Here is a 15506-nt window from a genome sequence, read left to right as displayed (position 1 = left end):
TCTGTTATGGGTCAGTGCCTACAATGGTGCAATGCAACATGTTGTACCACTTCAGTTTGTCCACAAGGGGATGCAATAACTAATTGGGTCTTCAGTTTGGTATTCAAAGGTACCCAACCCAGAGCATTGCTGTCCGCTGGTGCTCCTTGTTCTTTATTCCCTGGAAGTTTAACCAGCTTTTACTCAACCACCCCTAAGGAGAAGAATAAATCATTAATGCTGTTGACCTCAAGGCCTGGATTTGAAAAAGGATACACGGGAAGAGAGCATAGGCAACGCCATTGAATGTGTGGTCTATCTTTTATTTTTTATTTCACCTTTATTTCACCTTTATTTAACCAGGTAAGGTGGTTGAGAACAAGTTCTCACAACTGCGACCTGGCCAAGATAAAGCAAAGCAGAGCAAACAGAAACAACAACACACATGGAATAAACAAGCGTACAGTCAATAACACAATAGAAAAAAAGAAAGTCTATTTACAGTGTGTGCAAATGGCATGAGGAGGTATGGCAATAAATAGGCCATAGTAGCAGTGTAATTACAATATAGCAGATTAACACTGGAGTGATAGATGAGCAGTGTGTAAGTAATGATATTGGTGTGCAAAAGAGCATAAAGGTAAATAAAAACAATATGGGGATGAGGTAGGTAGATTGGGTGGGCTATTTACAGATGGTCTATGTACAGCTGCAGCAAACAGTTAGCTGCTCAGATAGCTGATGTTTAAAGTTAGTGAGGGAAATGTAAGTCTCCAGATTCAGCCATTTTTGCAATTCGTTCCAGTCACTGGCAGCAGAGAACTGGAAGGAAAGGCGGCCAAAGGAGGTGTTGGCTTTGGGGATGACCAATGAGATATACCTGCTGGACCATGTTGTTATCGTGACCAGTGAGCTGAGATAAGGCAGAGCTTTACCTAGCATAGACTTGTAGATGACCTGGAGCCAGTGGGTCTGTCGACGAATATGTAGCGAGGGCCAGCCAACTAGAGCATACAGTTCGCAGTGGTGGGTGGTATACGGCGAGTTGGTAAAAAACTGATGGCACTGTGATAAACTGCATCCAATTTGCTGAGTAGAGTATTGGAAGCTATTTTGTAGATGACATCGTCAAAGTCGAGGATTGGTAGGATAGTCAGTTTTACTAGGGTAAGTTTGGCGGCGTATGTGAAGGAGGCTTTGTTGAGAAATAGAAAGTCAATTCTAGTTTTTATTTTGGATTGGGAGATGTTTGATATGAGCCTGGAAGGAGAGTTTATAGTCTAGCCAAACACCTAGGTATTTGTAGTTGTCCACTTATTCTAGGTCAAAACCGTCCAGAGGAGTGATGCTAGTCGGGCGGGCGAGTGCGGGCAGCGAATGGTTGAAAAGCATGCATTTGGTTTTGCTAGCATTTAAGAGCAGTTGTAGGCCCCGTAAGGGGTGATGTATGGCATTGAAGCTCATTTGGAGGTTAGTTAACACTGTGTCCAAAGAAGGGCCAGATGTATACAGAATGGTGTCGTCTGCGTAGAGGTGGATCAGGGAATCACCCACAGCAAGAGCACCATCGTTGATATATACAGAGAAAAGAGTCGGCCCGTGAATTGAACGCTGTGGTACCCCCATTGACACTGCCAGAGGTCCAGACAACATTTTACACACTGAACTCTATCTGCGAAGTAGTTGGTGAACCAGGCGAGGCAGTCATTTGAGAAATCAAGGCTATTGAGTCTACCAATAAGAATACAGTGATTGACAGAGTTGAAAGCCTTGGCATGAAGACGGCTGCACGGTACTGTCTTTTATCGATGGCGGTTATGATATTGTTTAGTACCTTCAGCGTGGCTGAGGTGCACCCGTGACCAGCTCGGAAACCGGATTGCACAGCGGAGAAGGTACGGTGTCATTCGAAATGGTCAGTAATCTGTTTATTAACTTGGATTTCAAATACTTTAGAAAGGCAGGGCAGGATGGATATAGGTCTGTAACAGTTTGGGTCTAGAGTGTCATCGCCTTTGAAGAGGGGGATGACCGCGACAGCTTACCAATCTTTAGGGATCTCGGACGAAACGAAAGAGAGGTTGAACAGACTGGTAATAGGGGTTGCAACAGTGGCGGTGGATAGCTTTAGAAAAAGAGGGTCCAGATTGTCTAGCCCAGCTGATTTGGGGCGGCAGGGTAGCCTAGTGGTTAGAGTGTTGGACTAGTACATTTACATTTACATTTAAGTCATTTAGCAGACGCTCTTATCCAGAGCGACTTACAAATTGGTGCATTCACCTTATGACATCCAGTAGAACAGTCACTTTACAATAGTGCATCTAAATCTTAAAGGGGGGGGGGGTGAGAAGGATTACTTATCCTATCCTAGGTATTCCTTAAAGAGGTGGGGTTTCAGGTGTCTCCGGAAGGTGGTGATTGACTCCGCTGTCCTGGCGTCGTGAGGGAGTTTGTTCCACCATTGGGGGACCAGAGCAGCGAACAGTTTTGACTGGGCTGAGCGGGAACTGTACTTCCTCAGTGGTAGGGAGGCGAGCAGGCCAGAAGTAGATGAACGCAGTGCCCTTGTTTGGGTGTAGGGCATGATCAGAGCCTGGAGGTACTGAGGTGCCGTTCCCCTCACAGCTCCGTAGGCAAGCACCATGGTCTTGTAGCGGATGCGAGCTTCAACTGGAAGCCAGTGGAGAGAGCGGAGGAGCGGGGTGACGTGAGAGAACTTGGGAAGGTTGAACACCAGACGGGTTGCGGCGTTCTGGATGAGTTGTAGGGGTTTAATGGCACAGGCAGGAGCCCAGCCAACAGCGGTTGCAGTAATCCAGACGGGAGATGACAAGTGCCTGGATTAGGACCTGCGCCGCTTCCTGTGTGAGGCAGGGTCGAACTCTGCGGATGTTGTAGAGCATGAACCTACAGGAACGGGCCACCGCCTTGATGTTAGTTGAGAACGACAGGGTGTTGTCCAGGATCACGCCAAGGTTCTTAGCGCTCTGGGAGGAGGACACAATGGAGTTGTCAACCGTGATGGCGAGATCATGGAACGGGCAGTCCTTCCCCGGGAGGAAGAGCAGCTCCGTCTTGCCGAGGTTCAGCTTGAGGTGGTGATCCGTCATCCATACTGATATGTCTGCCAGACATGCAGAGATGCGATTTGCCACCTGGTCATCAGAAGGGGGAAAGGAGAAGATTAATTGTGTGTCGTCTGCATAGCAATGATAGGAGAGACCATGTGAGGTTATGACAGAGCCAAGTGACTTGGTGTATAGCGAGAATAGGAGAGGGCCTAGAACAGAGCCCTGGGGGACACCAGTGGTGAGAGCGCGTGGTGAGGAGACAGATTCTCGCCACGCCACCTGGTAGGAGCGACCTGTCAGGTAGGACACAATCCAAGCGTGGGCCGCGCCGGAGATGCCCAATTCGGAGAGGGTGGAGAGGAGGATCTGATGGTTCACAGTATCGAAGGCAGCCGATAGGTCTAGAAGGATGAGAGCAGAGGAGAGAGAGTTAGCTTTAGCGGTGCGGAGCGCCTCCGTGATACAGAGACATGCAGTCTCAGTTGAATGACTAGTCTTGAAACCTGACTGATTTGGATCGAGAAGGTCATTCAGAGAAGGTCACTCAGAGTTCAAGAGTTTTGGAGAGAAAAGAAAGAAGGGATACTGGTCTGTAGTTGTTGACATCGGAGGGATCGAGTGTAGGTTTTTTCAGAAGGGGTGCAACTCTCGCTCTCTTGAAGACGGAAGGGACATAGCCAGCGGTCAGGGATGAGTTGATGAGCGAGGTGAGGTAAGGGAGAAGGTCTCCGGAAATGGTCTGGAGAAGAGAGGAGGGGATAGGGTCAAGCGGGCAGGTTGTTGGGCGGCCGGCCGTCACAAGACGCGAGATTTCATATGGAGAGAGAGGGAGAAAGAGGTCAGAGCACAGGGTAGGGCAGTGTGAGCAGAACCAGCGGTGCCGTTTGACTTAGCAAACGAGGATCGGATGTCGTCGACCTTCTTTTCAAAGTGGTTGACGAAGTCATCTGCAGAGAGGGGAGGGGGGGGAGGATTCAGGAGGGAGGAGAAGGTGGCAAAGAGCTTCCTAGGGTTAGAGGCAGATGCTTGGAATTTAGAGTGGTAGAAAATGACTAGCTGACAGAGGAGGAAAATGTAGAGAGGAGGGAGTGAAAGGATGCCAGGTCCGCAGGGAGGCGAGTTTCCTCCATTTCCGGCTGCCCGGAGCCCTGTTCTGTGAGCTCGCAATGAGTCGTCGAGCCACGGGCGGGAGGGGAGGACCGAGCCGGCCTGGAGGATAGGGGACATAGAGAGTCAAAGGATGCAGAAAGGGAGGAGAGGAGGGTTGAGGAGGCAGAATCAGGAGATAGGTTGGAGAAGGTTTGAGCAGAGGGAAGAGATGATAGGATGGAAGAGGAGAGAGTAGCGGGGGAGAGAGAGCGAAGGTTGGGACGGCGCGATACCATCCGAGTAGGGGCAGTGTGGGAGGTGTTAGATGAGAGCGAGAGGGAAAAGGATACAAGGTAGTGGTCGGAGACTTGGAGGGAGTTGCAATGAGGTTAGTGGAAGAACAGCATCTAGTAAAGATGAGGTCGAGCGTATTGCCTGCCTTGTGAGTAGGGGGAAGGTGAGAGGGTGAGGTCAAAAGAGGAGAGGAGTGGAAAGAAGGAGGCAGAGAGGAATGAGTCAAAGGTAGACGTGGGGAGGTTAAAGTCGCCCAGCACTGTGAGAGGTGAGCCGTCCTCAGGAAAGGAGCTTATCAAGGTATCAAGCTCATTGATGAACTCTCCGAGGGAACCTGGAGGGCGATAAATGATAAGGATGTTAAGCTTGAAAGGGCTGGTAACTGTGACAGCATGGAATTCAAAGGAGGCGATAGACAGATGGGTAAGGGGAGAAAGAGAGAATGACCACTTGGGAGAGATGAGGATCCCGGTGCCACCACCCCGCTGACCGGAAGCTCTCGGGGTGTGCGAGAACACGTGGGCGGACGAAGAGAGAGCAGTAGGAGTAGCAGTGTTGTCTGTGGTGATCCATGTTTCCGTCAGTGCCAAGAAGTCGAGGGACTGGAGGGAGGCATAGGCTGAGATGAACTCTGCCTTGTTGGCCGCAGATCGGCAGTTCCAGAGGCTACCGGAGACCTGGAACTCCACGTGGGTCGTGCGCGCTGGGACCACCAGATTAGGTGGCCGCGGCCACGCGGTGTGGAGCGTTTGTATGGTCTGTGCAGAGAGGAGAGAACAGGGATAGACAGACACATAGTTGACAGGCTACAGAAGAGGCTACGCTAATGCAAAGGAGATTGGAATGACAAGTGGACTACACGTCTCGAATGTTCAGAAAGTTAAGCTTACGTAGCAAGAATCTTATTGACTAAAATGATTAAAATGATACAGTACTGCTGAAGTAGGCTAGCTGGCAGTGGCTGCGTTGTTGACACTACACTAATCAAGTCGTTCCGTTGAGTGTAATAGTTTCTGCAGTGCTGCTATTCGGGGCTAGCTGGCTAACTAGCAGTGTTGTTTACGTTACGTTGCTAAAAGAACGACAATAGCTGGCAAGCTAACCTAGAAAATCGCTCTAGACTACACAATTATCTTTGATACAAAGACGGCTATGTAGCTAGCTACGATCAAACAAATCAAACCGTTGTACTGTAATGAAATGAAATGAAAATGTGATACTACCTGTGAATGCGACCGGGTTGTTGAGTTCTATTCAGTAGACGTTGGCTAGCTGTTAACTGTTAGCTAGCTAGCAGAGTCTCCTACGTTAAGGACGACAAATAGCTGGCTAGCTAACCTCGGTAAATTAAGATAATCACTCTAAGACTACACATTCTAAACCACACAATTATCTAGGATACGAAGACAGCAAAGACAGCTATGTAGCTAGCTAACACTACACTAATCAAGTCGTTCAGTTGAGTGTAACAGTGCTGCTAATCGGTGGGCGTTTGCTAGCTGGCTAGCTGGTGAAGTGAAGACTACGTTAGGACGACGAAATACGATAATTATGCAATTATCTTTGATACAAGGACGGCTATGTAGCTAGCTAAGAAGAAATTGCTAAGATTAGACAAATCAAACCGTTGTACTATAATGAAATGTAATGAAATGTAATGAAAAAGTTATACTACCTGCGGAGCGAAGTGCCGATGCGACCGCTCGCTCCAACCCGGAAGTCCCAGTAACCGGAAGGTTGCAAGTTCAAACCCCCGAGCTGACATGGTACAAATCTGTCGTTCTTCCCCTGAACAGGCAGTTAGCCCACTGTTCCTAGAAAGTCATTGAAAATAAGAATTTGTTCTTAACTGACTTGCCTGGTTAAATAAAGGTTTTTTTTGCAGCTCTTTCAGAACATCTGCGATCTGGATTTGGGTGAAGGAGAAGCTGGGGAGGATCGGGCAAGTAGTTGCGAGGGGTGTGGAGCTGTTGGCCGGGGTTGGGGTAGCCAGGAGGCCAGCCGTAGAGAAATTTTATCAATTAATTAATTAGATTATCATGGTGACCTTGTCGCCTAGCCTCAGTGCAGTGGACAGCTGGGAGGAGGTGCTCTTGTTCTCCATGGACTTCTCAGTGTCTCAAAACTTTTTGGAGTTAGAGCTACAGGATGCAAAATTCTGTTTGAAAAAGCTAGCCTTTGCTTTCCTGACTGACTGTGTGTATTGGTTCCTGAATTCCCTGAACAGTTGCATATCGCGGGGACTATTCGATGCTATTGCAGTCCGCCACAGGATGTTTTCGCTGGCTCCTCATCATCCTCCTCCTTTCCGCTAAACCCGCCCTGTGTTGGCCTGGCTCCACCACATGCATCAGAGGCAGAGTACGGGTTTGTTAGTCAGTTGTCCCCCGCCCCTCACACCAGGCCCCGCCTGTCCCTCATTGTTCAGGGAGCCCCGCCCCGCCGTCGCCTCCCTTCGTCACTCATTGAGAGAGCCCCACCCCTGTAGGTCAACTCGGGGACATATCATGAAGCGATCCAGTTACTGCGAGATGACCTCCCAGTTCCTCCTCAGGAAGGTGAGGAGGACGACGAAGAGCAGCATGGAGAAGGTGTGGCTGCGTGTCATTAAACTCTGTTTTAAAGTCACCATTGGCCTCATGGTAAAATCTCTGAGCGGGTTTCTTTCTCTCCAGCAACTAAGTTAGGAATGATTCCGGTATATTTGTTGTGACTGTTTATATTGATACTCCATCCAAAGTGTAATTGTGTAATTTTACCAACAAATGTCCTTATTTGTGAGGCATTAGACAACCTCCCTGGTATTGTTGGTTGAATCTGTGTTTGAAATTCACAACGCGACTGACCGACTTTACAGATAATTGCATGTGTGGGGTACAGAGATCAGATAGTCTTAATAGTGTTAAACACTATTAATGCACACAGAGGGAGTCCATGCAAAGTATTATGCGACTTGTTTAACACAATTTTACTTCTGAACTTATTTTGGATTTCCATAACAAAGTTGTTGAATACTCATTCACACTTTTTTTGTTGTTGACTTTGACATTATTTATTTAAATGTTTTATTTGACCTTTATTTAACTAGGCAAGTCAGTTAATAACAATTTCTTATTTACAATGACAGCCTAGGAACAGTGGGTTAACTGCCTTGTTCAGGGGCAGAACGACAGATTTTTACCTTGTCAGCTCGGGGATTTGATCTAGCAACTTTTCGATTACTGGCCCAACGCTCTAACCAATGATGAGTTGGACCACAGAGTGAAGGAAAAGCAGCCAACAAGTGCTCAGCATATGTGGGAACGCCTTCAAGACTGTTAGAAAAGCATTCCAGGTTGAAGCTGGTTGAAATAATGCCAAGAGTGTGCAAAGCTGTCATCAAGGCAATGGGTGGCTATTTGAAAAATCTCAAATATAAAATATGTTTTGATTTGATTAACACTTTCTTGGTTACTACATGATTCCATATGTGTTATTCCATAGTGTTGATGTCTTCACTATTGTTCTACAATGTAGAAAATAGTAAAAAATAAAGAAAAACCCTTAAATGAGTAGGTGTTATACTACACCGGTAGTGTATACAAATCATTTACTTTGCAATCTCATGGTAATTTTTTATAATTAGTATTACCCTATGGCATTATTCTACCATGCTCCAATGCATCATTGATATATTACAAGATAAGTAATAATTTAATGCAATTCAAACAATTGCAGTGCTCCTTTTCACATGTATTCTTATAGTTGTAAAACACAGTATGTAATGTAACTGACGCAGAACCAACATTTCTATGTAAATGCAACTGGTATCTTAGTGGAAGACACACAAAGAATGCAGTTTGAACTCTGCTTCACTGTCAGGAATTATTCTGCTCTTTGCTTTGGTATTACCCTGCCATTTGCAACATATCATGCCAAGGACGAAGGCAGTAACTGCTGATTAAGGGTCAACGGTCATGTCAGAGGTCAGGGTCAACATGAATATAATATTAACTAAATGTCTCCTGCTCCTAACATGAGCCAAAACTATTTGCTTATCTGTCAGAGGAAATAATTATATTTTATTCAGGATTTATTTTTAACTACACTGCACAATAAAAAGCACGTTTCATGTACAACAACAGTATATATTGCCAACATCCAAAAGTAAGAAACAAGAAAGAGTCTTGCTGTGTCTCCATATGACTCTCCATATTGTGCATTAGAGGCAATATTTTTCCTATCTACTGTAGTTATTAGCTTAATAAGAAAGAGGTGCAGATACATAAGCAGTAAACTACAACACTGAATATTTCCATGGAAATATAACATGACAAGTGTTGCTTGTTGTAATGGTCAGAAGCATGAATACATTTCTCATAATGGTGATTTTGGGGTATGAATTTAGTTGAGTTTTTTTTACATCTTGCTAAAATTGTCAGGTAAAGTGGTTGAATAGTTTCAGTTAGATGTATCTGAGGTTTGGTTCAACAGTACTTTTGTCAATCTCCTCAACACAACTAGTCTCTGAAATATGATAGGCTGAAGTTTCAGAAGGACAGGATGTGGCAAGAGTCTCGTCTAACTTTCCAACCTACTGTGGTGTGTGTGGGTGGGTGCGTGTGCATGTGTGCACTCGTGCACCTGTTTGCAGGTGTGGATACGTGGCAGCATAAACGTACTGGTTGGTATGTGATCTGTAGACTGTGTGACTGCTGCAGGAGAATGCAGGCCACTTTGCCTCCCTCGCAGTAGAACCAAACCACAGTACAGATCATCTATAAATTGTCCTTTGAATAATATTTTTAGTCCAGGACTAAGCATTATCTGTCTCTGGGGAAAATCAGGGGAAAAGGGCCTTGGTCCGAGAGGTGACCAAGAACCTGATGGTCACTCTGACAGAGCACCAGAGTTCCTCTGTGGAGATGGGAGAACCATCCATACAGACAACCATCAATCAGGCCTTTATGGTAGAGTAGCCAGACAGAAGCCACTGCTCAGTAAAAGGCACATGACAGCCAGCTAAGAGTTTGCAAAACAGCACCTTAAGGACTCTCAGACCACGAAAAACAAGACTCTCTGGTCTGATGAACCCAAGATTGAAGTCTTTGGCATGAATGCCAAGCATCACGTCTGGAGGAGACCTTGCACAATACCTATGGTGAAGCATGGTGGTGGCAACATCATGCCGTGGGGATGTTTTTCAGCAGCAGGGCCTGGGACACTAGTCAGGATCGAGGGAAAGATGAACAGAGCAAAGTACAGAGAGATTATTGATGAAAACCTCCTCCAGAGTACTCAGGACCTCAGACTGGGGCGAAGGTTTACCTTCCACTAGGATAAGGACCTTAAGCACACAGCCAAGACAGGGCAGGAGTGGCTTTGGGACAAGTCTCTGAATGTCCTTGAGCGGCCCAGCCAGAATCCAGACTTGAACCCGATCAAACATCTCTGGAGAGATCTGATAATAGCTGTGCAGCGACGCTCCCCATCCAGCCTAACAGAGCCTGAGATGTTCTGGAAAGAATGGGAGAAACTCCCCAAATACAGGTGTGTCAAGCTTGTAGCATCATACCCAAGAAGACTTGAGGCTGTAATTGCTGCCAAAGGTGCTTCAGAAAAGTACTGAGTAATGGGTCTGAATAATGTTCAGTTTGTCTAAAAGCCTTTGTCTAAAAATCTGTTTTTGCTTTGTCATTATGTGTAGATTAATGGGGGGGGACAAATGAATCCATTTTAGAATAAGGCTATAACGTAACAAAATGTGGAAAAAGTCAAGGGATCTGAATACTTTCCAAATGCACTGTATAAGGACTGAAAGAAAAATAGCACCTTGATCTTTACCACTGGCCAGAAAATGTGACGTTTACAACAGTACATATTTTTTGCATTATCTTGAATAATCAAGATCAAAATCAAATCATGTAAAATACTAACAAAGATGAGGGAATGGTTGTATTCAATTTATTCTTCTTACTTTTCGGTTTTACAGAAGAGAGCATTTCAAATGGAGCAAAAAATATAGGATTTGTATTAACTAACTTAAAGGTGTCATTGAAGAGGGATTTATATTTTATTTTATTTTATTTCACCTTTATTTAACCAGGTAGGCCAGTTGAGAACAAGTTCTCATTTACAACTGCGACCTGGCCAAGATAAAGCAAAGCAGTGCAACAAAAACAAAAACACAGTTACACATAAACAAACGTACAGTCAATAACACAATAGAAAGATCTATGCACAGTGTGTACAGTGTATATGGGAGGGGAGGGGGGAGCCACCCCTTTTCAACAAACAAAGCCATCCCCATAGCATAATAATAATAATAATAATATATGCCATTTAGCAGACGCTTTTATCCAAAGCGACTTACAGTCATGTGTGCATACATTCTACGTATGGGTGGTCTCGGGAATCGAACCCACTACCCTGGCGTTACAAGCGCCATGCTCTACCAACTGTGCTACAGAAGGACCACCCTGATCGCTGGGCTCAAGTGTGCATCGAAACAGAATGTAAGCTCATGGTAAACTGGAAAACAATGTAATGAAGTTGTGTTCTCCACACCATTTACATCTTAACCACTCAAATCAAATCAAATAAACTCCGCAGTCATTGGACTTCAAGGCTAGAATGTGTCTACAACACTGCACATTGAAGGCGCGACTGATGTGCTGAGTAAGTTTAAATTAAACTGGGAACTTGGAAAATAACAAGTAAACATGGAGAAATTTTGAGATTTGAATAGCATTTAGGTCATCTATATTTTTCAGTTTTGCCAACAATGTAAACATTTTTAAAACCAAAATGTTATATTTTGTAGCTTGTAACAAAGTATGTGGGAAATATCAACATCAATACTTTTGCTATAAAATTTGGCTTTTGGGGTTGATAACTTTTGCCGCAAAAATTGTTAAATTAACATTAGACTTTTTCCCCAGTTTTTTTTTTTTTTTTGTGGGGGCTTATATTATAGGCATATTTAAACACAAGATGAATTTTACCAAGAAAAATGTCTTATCAATACCACTGGATCTTAATGACTTCATTTCGATGAATTTATCTTAATTTCCTATTTACCTGGTTTTTTTGCATTGTGTGAATATGTTATATATTTATTGATTTTTAATTGTCTGTATCTATCGATTTTGATCACAAATATATTTTATTTAGTAAATTTTATCAAACCGTTATGGAAGGAGGTATCACACAGATGACAGAATATATATAAATACAGTGTATATTTATTTGGGCATTTACTTAAAAATATTTAAAGGGGAGTATGCCCCGGACACCTCCAAAATCCCCAAATAAAAATAATAATATTAACAGATATTATGGATAGGCATGTAACACAATCCAGGTTTCCATGTGTGATACAGCAAATTACGGCAGTTCCAAGCATTTTGGGGGCCCTAAGCGAGATTTGCCCACCTCACCGACAAAACATTTTAGTGGCCCCGGTTATGGCAGCGAAGAGAAACATTTGGAGCTTTAAAGTTAATGTCCTGCAATTCTACTCATTTTGCCATGGGGCGGAGAGAACTTAATGTCCTACAATTCAACACAGTATGCCATTGTCGTTGAAACAATAACATTCGGTTTTCAAGCTAATTTACTGCAATTCTAAACATTTGCCATGACTTATGTCATGTTAATTTGATATCTGAGTGAGAGTGACTAACAAAATTATTGGGGGCCCCCTGGAGGTCAGGGCCCCTGGGCAGTAATTCGGCCATTACTACAAGGCTTAGATAGCTGGCGAGACTAACTGGGCCGAGCAATCTATAAAATCTTAGCTGTCATGGGATTTATTGAGTGACTGTCAGTGACTGACATAACAAGAGAAAAACTTCTGACGAAGAACCACATTTCGAAACTGCACGTTGTGTATTCTACTATCCTACAGTTGTTTTTGGAGGGGGGAGGGGCCTCTTAACGGCTGCTTACTGTATGTCGCTTATAAACAGAAACGGCACTGTGGTAGATGTTTTAGATACTTATTTAAAGTAACATGATGTCTGATAAATAAAGGACATCCTGAAAGAAACCACTTTTCTGTGAGACATAACAGAGAGCCAGTGGTGTAGTTTCAGTGTGTCTGTAAAAGACTGTACAACCCATCCGGCTGGGCTGAGGATGCTGGTCTGTCGGGGATTGAGCTGTATACATGGTACATATCAGACTAGAGAAAATAAACAAACAGTTTAGCATCAGTCCTTTAATTCTACAGTACTGTAAATGTAATGTAATTTAAAAGGATGTAACATCAATCTGAAACTGAGAGCCATTCACATTCACCAAACACAGTGGGTGATTCTGAACTTACTTTGTCGTTTTCAGATGACTTTCCATTTTCTTCAAAAGGACCTGTACAACACAGAGGGATCCTGAGTGAGTGAGTGTGTGGTTGCATGTCACTTTGCTATACTTAATGTCCTTTCACACTTCTCCTCCTGACTCAAACCATACTGTAGACGTACAGCTCTATTCTCATGCTCTAACACATTATCTTATGTATAACTTATACACATACATGCTTACTGATATGACTACCTCAGACCAACAAACAAGCCTAAACAACTTTGAGTCCTATAAAAAGCCTGACATGTTATGAAACATTGGGACAGAGTTAAATAGACAAACCTAATGGTACAGATGTGGATGGTACAGAAGTGATCAGGCTGTAGACCCCTGCATTCTCTGAATCAGCCTGGACGAAAGAGAGAGAGAAGGATCCGTATTATCCCTAAGACTGTCTGATACAAGTTTGTATCTATATCCAAGGCTATTATTTTTGCTGTACTCACATCTTCATTTGCAGATTGCTGCACAGGACCTGCATCTCACAGAGAGAGACAAAGCCACAAGTAAGAGGTTGGGGGGGGGTCAGAAGAAGTGAAAATAACAGGGCTTGATGTCACTTCACACTTCTCCTCCTGACTCAAACCACCCTGGAGACTTACAGCTCTGTTCTCACGCTTTCAAGATGCTCTGACTAAAAATGTAAGTTAGTAAGGTTGGCATTGAGTGACTAAGTGTTATTGTGGCGAGGGTCTCAAATTCACGTCCCAGGTCAGGAAGACAGGGATAGAAGACATTCTGTTACAAACTCACCTGAGTGCAAAAACGTGGACGGTACAGAGGTGATGAGAGAATAGATCCCAGCATCCCTTGAATCCAACATGCCTGCACTGCTCATAGCTCCCATCACCAAATCATCTACAACGGAAACAAAATGAAAAATTAAATTAGGATACGTGTTTGTACATGCATGTGTGTAGTTGTGTTAGTAGTGTGTGCAGTGTTTGATGTATTTTGTTTGGAACATACATTGGCTGTGATCATCCTGTCTGGCTGTAGGTCTGTACAACATAAAAGTATATAAGAAGGTTGTGGTAAGAACATCTCATCATGGACAATACAGAACTAAAGGTTGATACAATCTGCATCATATTCACAAGGGAATTCTTACCTCAGAGAATTGGTTTTCTCTGAAAAACAAATGAGGCTAAATGAATGATATTGAATATAGCCTACACTACACAATATCACCAAAAGGAGTTGAAAGATTAACCCATGTCAAAGGCACTTACATTAATATGAGAAGGAAAATGTTTGCAAATGATTTGTTATGCAGAATCAGAAGTACTCACTGGTCCTCCTGCAGAGATAGACAGCTGTCAATCCCATTAAGAACACGCCCACTCCAGAAGCCATACACACAGTTGTCTGCCATAGTTGCACCGCTGTTTGGTGACATGATGACATCAGAAGAGCTCATTAGCTCTTAATCCAAATGTAAATTCTTCAATTTTAGACAAGTGTTAGAATACCACTTTATTAGTAGTCTTGGTAAACGTTTCCGTTTTCATATATGTGAGAAAAGACAGCTATTCAGCTAAGCGTTTTACATTTGAGTCTGTGAAGGAAAATGTTATGTTTGTGCTTTTTTAATAACCAATTGGACTGGGTCCATGCAACTGACTGATTAATCGTGACTGGGAGGAATCCTCACTATCAGTGCGCCAAGAACATTGTTTTGAAAACCAAAAGGGGTGTCTCAATTTCAAGGTCTCAGCTTGAAGAGAAGAAGCCTCGTGAGGTATTGGTTGGTCACATACATGAACCAAACGTTAATGATGAATTAATTATGAATTATGAATAAGCTAAATCCTGCAAATATAACTTGTCTGTTTAAAGCAGTATATAAGACAACTAATGGGACATCCCCAGGGGAGCTCCTGACCAACGTGTACTATGGTACATTAAGTTTGTTGGAACCTCTCCAGCTTGTTGATAATAAAGAATTATTCATTTAATATTGACTTCAGGTGTCCCTGATGATAATTTCCGCGACAAGTAATTTAGCTGAGGCTCTTATCCAGAGCGACTTATGTGCATTAATCTGAAGATAGCTTGGTGAGGCAACAACATATCACAATCACAACAAGTACATTTTCCCTCAACGAAGTAGTTATCAGCTAAGTCCAAGCTAGCAGAAAAAAGACAAGTGCATTTTTGCTGTGGAATTACTAAATAAGGACACTTACCCCAAACTCTTTTTTGACTGTTTGAATTCACAATGCTGTCTGTGGAGCTTTGACCTCCTGTGCACATGCAAGATAGAGACAGTTTGTTAACAGTTAACACACATCACAACTTAGTCAACATCAATAAACAAAAATCGTGTGGCCATACTCACTTTCAGTTGGACTCTTTGGTGTGTCATTTGTCAAAGTAGGACTAACAGTCAAATCTGGTGCAAAGCAAAATCATTGGATCTGGTTATACAATAAGGTATCTTTACGGGATGATTTAATCAATCCAATATCAACCTCATTTCTAGTAATTAGGCACATTTGTGATTCAAAAAATGTATACAAAGACCTGGGTAAGATAAAAATCATTAAATTATTTTCAGTTTTACTAACTAAAGATGACCAACACACCTGATGTAGGATTCACTGCTGTGCAGGGGGCCAAAGGAGAGGTCAAACCTGGTGAGAAGAGATGAGAAGAGAAATGTACATTTGTTTCATATCAAATAAAATAAAATGTTTTTGTCACATGCTCCGAATACAAAAGGTGTTA

General features: G+C 43.4%; 1 protein-coding gene across 8 annotated transcripts in view; it reads right to left on the bottom strand.

Annotated features, from left to right (window-relative positions):
* The window catches only part of LOC118372821 (uncharacterized), a 68915-nt gene that overhangs the window by 26496 nt on the left and 26913 nt on the right, over window positions 1-15506 (bottom strand). For 2 of the 8 annotated variants that reach the window (XM_035758836.2, XM_035758837.2), the window contains exons 9-19: window positions 15365-15412; window positions 15118-15171; window positions 14966-15022; window positions 14069-14161; window positions 13888-13906; window positions 13746-13777; window positions 13530-13634; window positions 13223-13251; window positions 13059-13125; window positions 12742-12782; window positions 10367-12597 (exon numbers count right to left, since the gene is read on the bottom strand). In XM_035758836.2, coding sequence (XP_035614729.1) covers window positions 12505-12597; window positions 12742-12782; window positions 13059-13125; window positions 13223-13251; window positions 13530-13634; window positions 13746-13777; window positions 13888-13906; window positions 14069-14161; window positions 14966-15022; window positions 15118-15171; window positions 15365-15412 — 638 coding nt within the window. In that variant the 3' untranslated portion in view covers window positions 10367-12504. Of the gene's footprint in view, window positions 1-10366; window positions 12598-12741; window positions 12783-13058; window positions 13126-13222; window positions 13252-13529; window positions 13635-13745; window positions 13778-13887; window positions 13907-14068; window positions 14162-14965; window positions 15023-15117; window positions 15172-15364; window positions 15413-15506 lie in introns of those variants that run through there. The other 6 variants (XM_052527195.1, XM_052527196.1, XM_052527193.1 and 3 more) reach the window with 5 other exon arrangements.

This window comes from Oncorhynchus keta, chromosome 10 (assembly GCF_023373465.1).
Source record: "Oncorhynchus keta strain PuntledgeMale-10-30-2019 chromosome 10, Oket_V2, whole genome shotgun sequence".
Classification (NCBI taxonomy): Eukaryota; Metazoa; Chordata; class Actinopteri; order Salmoniformes; family Salmonidae; genus Oncorhynchus; species Oncorhynchus keta.
This window is presented reverse-complemented; position numbering and strand designations above follow the sequence as displayed.